We start from the raw sequence: 13,655 nt of genomic DNA on the forward strand, positions 1-13,655 counted from the left end.
TCTCCGGAGATTAGCACATCGTCAAAGTAGGGCACCACCCCTGGAACGCCTTGGAGAAGGCGTTCCATCATAGATTGGAAAATGCCGGGGGCAGCGCTGACTCCAAATTGGAGGTGGTTGCATTTGAATGCCCCCCTGTGCGTGACAATTGTTTGTGCCTCCGCCGTTTTTTCGTCCACTGGCAGTTGCTGGTAAGCCTGGGCCAGGTCCAGTTTCGCAAAAATTGAGCCAGATCCCAGGGAATGCAGCAGATGTTGCACTACTGGGACTGGGTATGCGCTCTGTGCCAACGCCTTGTTGATGGTACAACGGTAGTCGGCGCAGATGCGCACAGACCCATCATGCTTCAGTCGGGTCACAATGGGGGTCTCCCATGAAGCATGATCGATCGGTTCCAGGACGCCCTGGGCGATCAGCTTATCCAGCTCCTCGTCTACTTTCGGCCGCAGGGCAAAAGGAACCCAGCGGGGCTTTAGCCTAATTGGGGTGATTCCCTTGTCCAGATTAAAGGAGATTGGCCTTCCCACAAATTTCCCCAGCTTACCATCGAAGACTTCTTTGAACTCTTCGATGAGGTTGTCGAGTTCATCCCTGTGAATTTGGTGGATGCCTCCGATGGATAGCCCCAGCGGCTTAAACCACTCCACTCCTAACAGGTTCGGTCGGCTGTTCTCCACGACTGTGATGGGAAGCTCGCCTTGGAAGTCCTTGAATGTGATGTGGATGGTGGTTCTGCCCAGGACTCCGATGGGGTTTCCGCTGAAGTCCACGAGCCTCGACTTCAGGGGTTTCAGCTGGGTCTTTTTGCAGGATGGTTTAAGGTGCTTCAGATGCTGCCAGTCCATGATGGAGTAGGCGGACCCGGAGTCTACTTCCATTTTGCACGGTGACCCCTCTGCCAACAGTGTCACGTGGAACTTGGTGGCACCCTCGTCGTTCGTGTGGGCGATGGTGGTCTGGTGCACTGCTCTGCTGTGTGGATATTCCTCCTCTCCGCGCCGGGACTGGTTCGAGGACCGTTTGGATGTCCTCTGGGTTTCTCTGTGCTTCTCGCGGAATCTTGGCCTGGGTGGTTCCGGGGCTGGATCTGCTGCTCTGCAGGCCTCGGCGATGTGTCCCCTCTTCAGACAGCGGCGGCAGGTTGCGTCTCTCCATCTGCAGGTTGCCCTGGGGTGGTCGCCTTTGCAGCTGCCGCAACGTTCCCCCCGGTCACCATGCTGAGGGTTTTCCTGCCTGGGAGGGCGGGAAACCTTGTGGACGGCCATTTCCTCATCAGACTCTGATGGCATGGTCGAATCATCTGATGAGTTCAGGCCGGACTTGTGGATCTTGTGGATCCCTCTTGCCTTCACCATCGCGGCGGCTGCTTTTTCGGACGTCTCGGCAGCTGTGGCTTCATCGAGGACTTCCTTGAGTGGGATCCTCTTGCGGCTCAGGAACTTCTTCTGAAGACCCACATCCCGCATTCCGAAAACAACGCGGTCCCGGATGGCATTATCCACGTTGTCGAATTCGCAATTGGCAGCGATTTGGCGAAGCGCTGCCACGAATTCTTTGATGGATTCACCTTCCCGTTGGTTTCTCTGTTGGAAAGTGAACCTGTTGGTGATCGGGGTGCCTGTGGGTGCGTAGTGCTCCTGTAGGACTTCCTGCAGATCATTCCAGGACATCTCCTCAATGTCCCTGGGCGCCACGAGGTCAATTGCCATTTCCAGGACATTGGACCCGCAGTGAGCCAGGAATAGGGCTCTTTTTCGCTCGTCGTCGAGGTTCTGGTATCCATTCCCTCGCAGGAATTGCCGAAATCTGACCATGTACGACCTCCATTTCTCTTGTGCCGGGTCGAATGGGTTCAGCGAGGCAATCGGTGGTGCTTGCGGGTTTGCCATTCTGAAGGTCGCTGTGGTTGAGTGACTTCAGCTCGGTTGGGCGATCCTGCCACGAGTCTTGCTCAGGTTCTCTTCTCTAGTCCTTCGTCGCCAGTGTTAGATCAGGCGCAGGAAATGAAGACGTGACCAGCTCGATACATTTAGTAACTTTATTAGCTACAGTAACAAGACAAGACAAGACTGGCCGCCGCTGCCGGAGCTCTCCTTATATTCGCTCCGGCAGTCGCACCGCCCCTGACAGGGATTCAAACTTTCCCGCCCGATGGCTGGCAGCCAATCCGGGCGGATGTCCTTATAAGGACATAACATTTTTATTAACCGCAATTGGCAGAAAATGTCAGCTATGGAGGGAAGGACAACCTTATATTATTAAAAAAAAGAATAAACATATAAAAAAAGACTTTTTAAAAGGTTTGGAGGCAGCTTTTCCCTTTGAAGGGACCCATTTCTCCCCCCTCTGGTTCCTGGGGAGGGGATTATGGGGCTGGAGGAGCCACCCAACCCATCACTCACCTTCACTCTGATTGTAGCGACTCCTCAGAGTCTCCAGGTGTTCTCTGAACGACTCCTCAGTGTTACGTTCTCTCTGGGTCTCTCTGTCCCAGTACTTGGGATCCTCCTTCCCCACCTTCTCTATCCAGGAGACTCGAGGCTTCATCTTCTGGCTGTGGCTGTCGTAGTAACTGAAGAGTTGATCATCCAGGTACCCCACAGCGACAAAGTGGGGCTGCCCCTGACTGGGCTCCGAGATGCCAGTGTAGAAATACTTCAGGGAGTGGGAGGAGGCACCTGGAAGGGAGCCAGAGGGGAAGAGTTAGGGGGCTTCAGCCAAGGACCCTGATCCCATGGAGGCTCCCATCTGAGGCTCTGGGAGAAAGAAGGAAGAGGAGAGTTGGGGGGCAGAGGAGGAAGGGGGGAAGGAAGGAAGGGGGAGATGGTGGAAGAAGAGTCAGGAGATGGAAATGAGGGAGTGACTGAGTGGGAAAAAAAGGAGCTTCAGGAGGGACTGAAGGGTTGGAGGGAAGGGAAGGTGGGGGGGGGGTGAGAAAGGAGGGGAAGGTCGAGTCCCCAAACTTTACCTGCCCCAATTCTGCCCTCCCCCCTTCCAGCAAGGCCTCCCTCAAACCCCCTTCTGGATTGCTCAGCCTCTGCCCCAAGGAAGCTGCAATGGCTGCACAGGTAAAAGGGGGGATTCCACCCTCCCAGAAGCTCAAAAGCAGCAGGAAACCCCCCCTGGTCCCCCCTCCTTTCCATTCACAGAACAAAAAAAAAACCCCATTCTGACTTCACTGAGGGTCAACCTGGACTGTTAATAGGTGCAGATTTGAGGAGGGGTTTTATAAAATGGGGGAGGGGGAATCCGGGTGAGACCAGAGGCCATGGGATCCTTAGGGGGAAACCCAAATGGGGAAGGGCAAAGGGGGGAGGGAAGGAAGGAGCAATGAAGTGACTTAGCCCCCCAAATCTTCCTCCTCATCCCTGTTCCCCCCCCCCCTTTCTGGCTGGAAAATCCCCCCTCCCCTCCCAGAGTTCAGCCATCTGAGCAAGAATCGGATTTTGAACCCAGGACTCAGAGGGGCTCCTCCTCCTTCCACAGAAAATCTCAGTCTGATTAAACCAAGATTTCTTCCTTTCAGCAACCCAATTAGGGCTCTCAAACTCTCCTTCAAAGACCTTTGCAATGCACCAGATTTCCTCTGAATCTCCCCCTTCACTTTCCCCAGAAGCTGCTCTGACCCTTCTCCTCCTCTGGGGCTGATCCTGCACTTGGTCAGCACAAAGAAAGGCGGAAATGCCCCTCAGCCACCTTGGAGGGGATTGAGATCCTGGCTACCCAACTCTTCTCATGATCAGGGACTCTCAACGTAAAGGCCTAAATTAAGAGTTTCTCAGACTCCGACACTTGGACTTCAACTCCCAGAATTCTCCTCACCCCCAGAAAACCATTGGCCCCTCCACCCTGGCCCCACCCCCTGCCCCCAAGGAGGAGGTTGGGAGTTTCTCCTACCAGCTCCCATATTTCGGGGAGGAGAGGTCAGCTGGGATCTATCATGCAAACTCTGGAATGAGGAGCATCAAAGTTTTTTCAGCCCTTCTTTGGAGGACAGGCTCAATTCACAAGACAGAAAACTATGCTAAACTTTACTAACAATGACCAAAAAAAAATCACATTAAGTCACTGTTTATAGTTTTTATCGTCAAAATAGAAACACGGAAGAGACTCTAAGGCTGCCCAATGAACAGAAAAACAACCGTTTCTAAGCAGGATAAAAGAATCAAAAGAAAATAAAATGAATAAAATGCTGCTGGAAAATCGATTAAGCTGGAAAATCTCCATGACCCCTTTCTGGTGTCCATTCTGAAAGCTCTTCAGATCAGAAATTATTTCAGGGCACCAAAGATTTTGAAGATCATTTTCAGGATCGTTCACGGGACTTATTTGGGCAGAACCTGGGTCTGCATACAAAAGGGCAGAACCTCCAAAGCCCAGAGAAATAAATACAGGCAGTCCTCGACTTATGACCATAAATGAGCCCACATTTTTTGTTGCTAAGTGACACATTCGTGAAGTGAGTTTTTTTCCATTTTACAACTTTTCTTGCCACAGTTGTTAAATGAATCATTGCAGTTGTTAAGTGAATCTGGCTTCTCCATTAACTTTGCTTGTCAGAACGTTGCAAAAGGGGGTCACATGATCAGGGGACACTGCAACCGTCATAAATATGAACCAGTTGCCAAGTATCCAAATCTCGGTCACGTGACCATGAGGATGCTAAAATGGTCATAAGTGTGAAAAATGGTCATACTGTCACTACTTTCAAAGACATTCAAACTTTGAACGGTCACTAAATTAACTGTTGTAAATTGAGGACTACCTGTGGTCCTACTGGCCATTCTCTCCAGTATGGTCTCCCAGGCCTGACCAGTCCAAGGCAAAGGCCTGGGCCTCCTTCTTCTTGCTCCTCCCCACAATCCCAGGGGCTTCTCAGAGTTTTTGGGCAGAGGGAGCCCCAGATCCACTTCCTGCTCTGGGGAGATCACATCTGATCCAAAAGGATCAAAGCTTTTCTCCAACAGAAGGAGCGGGGGATCAGACTCTCCATGATCCAGAACCCGCTTCTTTCCCTTGTGGGGCTGAGGAGAAATGTGTGAATCTAAGGCAGGTGGGACATCCTCACAGTCATGAATCCTCCTCAAGTCAGGACTGTCTGTGTCCAAGCAAGCCGTTCATTTCATGGTCAGCATCCAGAGTTGCTTCTCTTCTTCTGCCTCCAACCCAGCCTATTTAATGGTTAAGATCCTGACGGTTTTTCTTTCTGCCTTTGGAAAAGCTGCTTCAGTGATAGTTTCTCTCAGCAATCAGCTAGGAACTTCCGAAGGCCTCTTCCTGATTACTAAGGAATAATAACATCATAATATTACATTTTAAATATTTTTAATTTCGCAAATTTTCCCACTTTGGTGGCTTCTGGAATGGAAGAAGGAACACCTGAGGAGGCAAATCCCTGCCTGTCCCAGAAAAGAAAATTTTGGGGATCTTGGGGTTTAGGATGTGGTGGGAGGGGGAGGAGGATCCAGGAGAAAGTGAAAAGAAAGAAAGGATGAATCTTGAGGAAGGTTATTGAAGGAGACTTTCTCTCTCCAGACTCTCATCCTGCTGCATTCACAGGGCAGCCTTATCCCGGTCGCTCCTTTGCACCAGTCTCCGCCTCTGCCAATGCAGGGAACCGAGAATCAAGCCGGGTCCTCCCAGCACCAGAAGCTACAAAGAGCCACAGATCACCGCCAAAGGCAGGAAAGAGGATCCAGGCGGAGGGAGTTGGGCGGAGGCAGCCAGGAAGTTTGTGAACTGACCTGATCACGTGCAAACGCCGCTTTCCAACAATCTTCATTTTGGAAGGGAGAGAAAGAATTGAGCTTCGGGGCGCCCAGGTAGACTTGACTGACATCTGGAGGGTCCACCCTTGTCCTGTTCCCAGAGGGGCTCTCCTGGAGGGGGGCAACGTCGGAGCCTAATCTCAGAGGATTCTCCTTTTGGGAATAAACTTTTGGGAGGGGAGGGGAGGAGAGAGAGAGATTCCCTGGCAGATAAAAAGGGAGAAACTCCCCCCAAGGCCCCCAAAGGGACTCACCGAAGCAGCTCTCTCGTAGGGCGACCGCCACCAACACCAGGAGCAGGAAGGGCGCAGAGCGCAGAGCCATCCTGGCCGCGATCCTCAACCTGCGCTCCGCTCTCCTGAAGTCGCAAGCAAACCGAGAGGGGCTCCGGGTGGTCAACAGAGCAACAATCCAGAGGCCGCTGGCGATTGGGCGAACTCAACCAGTAGAAAAAAAAGTAACCCCATGTTCGTCATTGTTGCTAGGCAGATGTCCAGGCGCAACCGGCGAGAGAGGCGTGGAGAAGAAAAGGAAAGTTCCATCAGGAAATCCCCTTCCAGGGATTCTGCCTCTTGGGGGAGGGGTGGAACTGTGGGGCTGGGAAAAGTGGGAGGTGTTTCAGGGCCTGGGGGGAGGGGCGCAGGCAAGGGGGAGGGGAGATCTTGCACAGCCCCTCCTAGCCGGGGATCAGGGGGAGCTGCCAAAAAAGCCAAGGCCGTCTTGGGCTGCATCAACAGAGGGAGAAGATCAAGATCAGGAGAAGCGATAATGTCGGTTTATATTGCACAAGTGAAGCCACCCTTGGAATGCTGGGTACAACTCTGGGGACCACGATACAAAACAGACGCTGAGACCCTAGAAAGTGTGCAGAGAAGAGCAACAAAAGATCATAAAGGATCCTGAGGCCAAATCTTATATGGGGAAGAGACTGAGGGAGGGAGGGATCTCGAGCCTCTGGCAGAGAAGAATCGGGGAGGGGGGGACATATGATAACTGCCTTATAGTACTTAGGGGGGGCTGCCACAAAGAAGAGGGGATCGGCTTCTTCTCCAAAGCTCCAGAGGGAAGGAGAAAAGAAAAAGGGGTGGAAGCTTCTTAAAGAGAGATGCAACCTAGAAGTAAGGAGAAAATTTCTAAAACCTTTGAATTGATATGCTCAAATAGGGATTGAATTCTCACCAAATGCTTTAAATCAGCCATGTCCAACCTTTTAGCTTCCCTGGGCAGCACTGAGTGAAAAGGGATTGTCATGGACTGCAGATAAATTATAGAATATAGTCAGTAAACCCTTCTATTGTTTTTGTACATTGTTTATTATAACATTAAAAGTTTTGTGGAGCTACATTATTAGCTGCCCAAGGCTGAATGTGACTCTTGTGTTGCAGGTGGAAACTCTCCACTTTTTAAGTTGTCAAAGATGGGAGCTCTTGAGGGCATCTGGGGAGCCCAAAAGGAATTGGGGTGAAAGACCCCCCCTTTTCACTCCTCTCCCAGAAAGCATCCGCTATACAGGTAGTCCTCGATTTACAGCAGTTCATTTATTGACCTTTCAAAGTTACGGTAGTGAAAAAAGGAGATACGACCATTGTTCACACTTATGACCATTTCAGCATCTTCATGGCTCATGTGATTTACATTCGGATGCTTGGCACCTGCCTCATATTAATGACGGTTGCAGAGTCCCAGGGTCACGTGGTCCCCTTTTGACAAACAAAGTCAATGGGGAAGCCAGACTCGATAACTGTATTTTTAACTTAACAACTGTGGCAAAAATGGTCGTAAAACGGGGTAAAACTCAATAAATTTTAGGGTCAATTGTGGTCGTAAGTTGAAGACTTTCTGTAATATGGGGGACATCTTTCCCATCCGTCAGGGGTCTCCCCACTCTTGGGCCACTGCATCCTATTGGGCAGCTGAGGAGTCCAGAGAGGATCTCCCAGAAGCAGGAGAAGCTGCCCTTCTGCCAGGGAATCAGGACGGCTCTGGCTGGGCATTGAACTCCTGTCTCCCGAAGGGCCACTGGGTGAGGCTCAGAGACCAGCCACTTGGCCAACAGCCTGAGGCAAGAGAAACATCTGGACACAGGAGCAAAATGGCTGCCTCCTCCCCAAGGAGCACACAGGACCCCCCCCCCAGTTTTTGCCTTGGTTCCTCCCCTTCCTGCCACTCAAAGGGAACTCAGGGTCTCTGAACAGCCAGGAGGGGGAAATCCTTGTTATTCCCAACTTCCAATAATAGGAAGCAACTCAGGTAAGAAGAAAGCAAAACCATTTATTTTCAGCAAACTATTTTCGTATTCTTATGGTATGTGTGCAACAGTTAGGGGGAAAGGAGCCTGGCCAAACTGTGGATCTCCTGTTCCACTTTTCTTAGAATTGACCATTTTATTTTATTTTATGTAAAAGATTAAAATCCAAAAGAAAAGGATTGAACAGAGACAGAACAAAACTAAACAAACACATTGAAAAAAATTAATGAAAAAACAAGAAAAGACATATTATGCCCTCCCCAGTTGAACGCTGAGAAATCAATTTCCCCCTTGCAAAAGAGGTCCAAAATTTATAATCTTGTAGATCTATTTGCAGCCTAACAGACCTGTCGTAGATCCTTTAAATTGGAGAACATTCTTTTTTCAGTTATCTCCCAAAATAATTTATCGCCTTTCGAAGACATGAAAAACACTTTTGGTTTTCTACTCAAAGTCAAGAGAAGCAGATAAGCAACAGCTTCCACAGAGGGAAAGGATTTTTTCCTCCAGAGTTAAAAAAGGGGAAAAGGGGAGTTAAATATTGAGACACTTAAAAAAAGAAAGAAAAAAGCTAGAAAGAGCAAGATTTATAGTATAATCCTGTGTACATATAAACATAAAATCCATTGCAACTTTCTTACGATTAAAAAAATAATAATTTAAATTTAATGGTAAACAATGAAAGAGGAGGGGAAAAAAGTTGTAAAAGTCCAGGTTATAAAATAGGTCAGAAGTGAACTAGTCATAAATCAAGAGATTGTAAAGCTTCAGGAGTGCAATTAAAACCCAGGTGTGCTTAAGAAAGCTGAGCAGCTGAAGGGAAAGGATGGCAAGAGATCCAGCCCCCTCTTTTCTCTGTCTGTGCATGATTGTCCGAAGGTCATCTTGGGTTGTTCCTAGTCTCCCCTTTAAAAAACAGGGAGCAAAGCCACCAAATAACCAACTTTGTGGCAAAATCAGCTGTTCATCGGCAGCAGAAAAAAATTATGTCCATTTAGCACGGCATGATGGGAGAAGATTCCTATTTCATTTTTTTAAACTGTAAAAATCCATAAATGGCAGTATATGGTACATACTATTCATTATACAACTTATACAAAGAAAAATGAGAGAGAAAAAACTCTCCTTTAAAGTGAAACCAGCAACTCTTCATCCTATTCCTCGCCCCATTCGCTATGGGCCTTTCTCTAAAACCTGTTAATCAGCAGAAACCCATTAAAGGACATCAGAAATAACATAGTTGCTACAAGTTATATTACAACACTATTACAAGCTGTACAAGGCAGTTTGGTGTAGTGGTTAAGGCACCGGGCTAGAAAGCGACTGTGAGTTCAAGTCCCGCCTTAGCCACGAAAGACGGCTTGGGTCGGTCAGTCATTCTCTCTGACCCCAACCCACTTCCCAGGGTGGTTGTTGTGGGGGAAATAGGAGGAGAAGGTGTGTTAGATATCTTCCATGTCTTCAGCAGGATACAAATAAATAAAAAATAAAATAATATCTACTAATTCCAGTTTGAATCTTTTGGATTCCACAATTATAAACACGTAAGATGTTCTTTTCTCCTCCGTTCCTCAATCCTAATACAAAAGGTTACTGATCCAATGATAAAAGCGATGGTGAAAGACCCCAAATGCATCCTGGTTCCAAGCATGCAGGATGGGCTTGAGAGTCCGGCCTAATTCAGGAGAAGGTCGGTCCCATCTTCTCTCCTCTCTCCTCATGCTGGGACTGTCCACTCGCGCTGCAAAAAGGAGGGAAGAAGCAGGCAGGGTCAGTCTGGGAGGGAGCCCAGAGGAGGAATCCCACCGTCCAGGCTGAGGGATCAGCACCAATCTGCCCAGCTGATCCCACTCATGAGAACTGCTGCTTCCTCAAGAGAGCGGTCAGCTGGGTGGGATTTTCCAAGGTAGAAAGAAGGGAGAGGCAGGGCTGGGACTGGGTCCTGAGGCGGCTGAGAACCTGCCCCACAAGTTACATAAAATCAATGTCCCCCCTCAAATATAGGAATCCAATACTAGTCTGTGTTGCTTCTGGATACCTATGGATCCCTATCTCCCCCCATGTCTTCCTTCAGCATCTGGAGGGAGGAATCCCCAGAGGGCTCGAAGGAGTGGAGAGAAGCCCCTTCTCCATCCATGACTGCAAGACTCTCAGGAAGCCCCTCATCTGCCCCTCTTTCCCTCCTGCACTGGGGACCCCCCAGGCTTGTTAGGATATTAAATTTAGGAGCTGGAACAGGAAAGTGTACAATGGGCAGTAGTTGATTGGTTGAGCTGGCTTCTGCATGAAGCAATCTACGCTGTGATTGGTTGCTGTGGGTATAAAGGGGGAGTTTCCCTTTTTCCCGCCTTTTTCGTCTGTGTGTTCTGTGTGCCTTTTGATTTACTTCAAGATGTTCCTGTCTTTCTGACTATCTTGTCTGCTGCAACTATAAATATTAAATATATTTATATATCTAAACTACAAATTTGTCTCAGTGTCTTTTGACTTCAGCTGGACAGCTGCTACGTAATTGTTTGACAAATCTCCTCTTTGCCGCTCTCTGATCCAAGACAATCAGATCCCAAAAGGAGCCAGTCTGGCCTTGCAGGAGAAGAGTTTGGGGGCAGGCTGATCCCCACCACCACCATCGCCGTCTCTGGCAGTCTGCTAAACTGGAAAGATTTTAAGGAATCTGATAACATGTACTGTGATCTTTCAAAGTCTGAATGATTAAATACACTGCTCTTTGTATGCTGTAAAGTTTTTGGGTTTTTTTGTTCTTGACTGAGTGTGTTAAAGAAACATATGCCATCTTAGTCATCCCTGGTATTTGGAATTTATCAAGACATCAAATCCTGAACCTATCGGTCATGGACATTTACTGCAAGAATATTTACATACCACTAAAAGGAGGTATAGGTAATCTCACTTAACAACCACAATTGGAACTGGCAACTCGGTTATTAAACGAAGCAGTCTGTCAATGGTCCGACTAGTGAACTCCAAAAAAGGAACTCCCCAAAAGTAAAACTTTATTGAATTCACCATCTCGGAACTGAAGAAGCAAAACCAGCTCTGGTTTTTCCAACGCAAAACCTTGCTCAGATTCTCTTTTCCCACCCCTCGGGTGTTCATGTTGTCCAATTGTAAAACTTCTTTTTGTTATGGGAACAGGCCCCTTCTCCAGCAAACACCTGCAGTAGTGACCTTGGCGTTTTGCAAGTTCTCACGGCCCACGGACGGCTTCTTAGCATCTCGTTTTCTCTCTACAGATTCCACCCCTCCCCCTTTTCATTGGCAAGGTTAATAGTGATAGAAGCTAGAAGGCAATAAAGTGCTTCAATCTTGACACAGTCATTAAATGAAACCACAACCCAGGAAGGAGACAAGGAAGACTTTCACACAATTGATTTATATATCTGTTCTTTAGTTGTTTGCTTATAATTTTCTGATTCTTGAACCGCAATCCTTAAAGTTATCAAGGAAGGACATGACTAAGGCTCCACCGCCAACCCACGGGGACATTATTTCCTTTGGACTTTAGATCAGGCTGAACCACGATGGCCTTTTGTTTTTCTTTCAGATGTGCTTGAGATCGGGCGAGAGTTAAGCCCATGAGTTTCTTTGTTCATATCCCACCTTTATCATTTTCATAAAGAACTCAAGGCTGAGGACATAAATAACGCTCTTTCCTTGTCCTATTTTCCTCACAACAACCCTGTGGAGACACGATAACTGGCCCAAAATCACACAGCTGACTCTCGTGCCTGAGGTGGGACTTGAACTCACTGCCTCCTGGTTTCTAGCCTGGTGCCTTAAGCACCACAGGTAGTCCTCAACTTACGACCAGAATTAAGCCCAACATTTCTATTGTTAAGTGAAACATTTGTTCAATGAGTTTTGCCCTATTTTACGACTTTTTTCCCCACGGTTGTTAAGTGAATCACTGAAATTATTAAGTTAGTAACACAGTTGTTAAGTGAAACTGGCTTCTCAATTGGGGATCACGTGACTCCAGGACACTGCAACTGTCATAAATATGAACCAGTTGTCAAGTGTCCAGATTTTGATCATAGGAATGCTGCAACGAGCATAAATGTGAAAAACTGTCATAAGTCACTTTTTCCAATCCCGTTGTAACTTCGAGCAGTCACTAAATGAACTGTTGTAAGTCGAGGACTCCCTGTAGACTAAACTGAATGAATTTGTGCTGACTAGTTTACCCTTGGTGCTCCTTTTTCTTTCATGCATTATATTTATTGTCTTTTGTTCTTGTATTGATATTTTTATCGTGTTGGCTGACCAGAGCCTCTTATGTGAGCTGGGTGGTCATGTATTCTAATTAAGAAATAAATTTCTAAAACTTTTGAATCAGTGGAAGAGGCTGAAATATGCACTGAATTCTTGCAAAATGCTTTCAAGTTTACTTGTTAAGCTTTCAAAGATGGCTAGTCCAGAGAGAAGGGGAGGAGGACAGACCCTACCCTTTTCATTCCTCCGTGCCCCCAAAGCATCCATTGTAATATGGGGGGGACATCTTTCCCATCAATCAAGGGTCTCCCCCAGGGGTGGGTTCTACTTACCTTTACTACCGGTTTGCAATGGGATTGCGTGCGGGCGCGAGCAAAGTAATTGCACATGCAGAAGCTTCTGCGCATATCACTTCTGGTGAGGTCAGGGTCAGTGGGCGGAGCCTCCCGCTGGTTTTACTACCGGTCCACTCTTGGACCACCGCATCATAGTGGGCACCTGAAGAGCCCAGAGAGGATCTCTGAGAAGGAGGAGAAGCTGCCCTTCTGCAAGGGGACCAGGATGGCTCTGGCCGAGCACTGAACTCCTGTCTCCCGAAGGGCCCCTGGATGAGGCTCAGAGACCAGCCACTTGGCCAACAGCCTGAGGCAAAGGGGGATTTGAGGAAAAGCAGCCTCTGTTGCTGCCACCACCAAGCCAAAACCAAGCAGCCATTTTACACAAGAGCAACTGGAGATGCTAGAGAAACATCTGGAGACAGGAGCAAAATGGCTGCCTCCTCCCCAAAGGAGCACACAGGAGCCCCCCTCCCCCCTCTGGCTTTGCCTTCGTTCCTCCCCTTCCTCCCACTCAAAGTGAAATCAGGCCAGGGGGAAAATGCTACTGGTTCACTGGTTTACTGGTAGTAAAAAAATGCTTTACAAAGGTTAAAAAAAAAGGTTCCCAAGATCACAGCTGTGCCACGCAATCGTTGAAACCTTTTTTTTTAAAGCATTTTTTTACTACCTATTCGCCCAAACCGGTAGTAAAAAATGCTTTAATTTTTTTTTTTAGAAAGGTTCCCAAGTTTGCATGCCCCCTGCCTGTTCTACTTACCTTTCCCAGCCTCCTTTTGGTGTGTAGTGCGCATGTGTGCCCAGCGAACTGGTAGCAAACCAGTTCAGCTTTCACCACTGAATCGGGGTCTCTGATCAACAAGGAGGGTAAAATCTTTCTGAATTCCAACTCCCCAAACATGCAGCAACTCAGGTAAGAGGAAAACAAAATCATTTATTTTCACCAATTTTGGCAAATTTACAAAAGATGTGCAATTGTTAAGGAGATAGCAGCCTGAGAATTGATTTCATGATCCATTTTTCTAAATCATGAAAATCCATAAATGACAATCTATTAAAAATCAGTGTCGA

The 13,655-nt window shown here is 47.9% G+C and overlaps 1 protein-coding gene across 1 annotated transcript in view; it reads right to left on the bottom strand.

Moving 5' to 3' along the window:
* Window positions 1-6,197, bottom strand: part of LOC139311814 (major histocompatibility complex class I-related gene protein-like) — a 32,076-nt gene extending 25,879 nt beyond the window's left edge. The window contains exons 1-2 of the mRNA XM_070936337.1: window positions 6,023-6,197; window positions 2,403-2,678 (exon numbers count right to left, since the gene is read on the bottom strand). Coding sequence (XP_070792438.1) covers window positions 2,403-2,678; window positions 6,023-6,092 — 346 coding nt within the window. The 5' untranslated portion in view covers window positions 6,093-6,197. The remainder of the gene's footprint in view (window positions 1-2,402; window positions 2,679-6,022) is intronic.
* Window positions 6,198-13,655: the final 7,458 nt, after the last annotated feature.

The sequence above is a fragment of the Pituophis catenifer genome, unplaced genomic scaffold (assembly GCF_029215685.1).
Source record: "Pituophis catenifer annectens isolate HBS135680 unplaced genomic scaffold, rPitCat1.0.hap2 SCAF_2, whole genome shotgun sequence".
In the NCBI taxonomy this organism is placed as follows: domain Eukaryota; kingdom Metazoa; phylum Chordata; class Lepidosauria; order Squamata; family Colubridae; genus Pituophis; species Pituophis catenifer.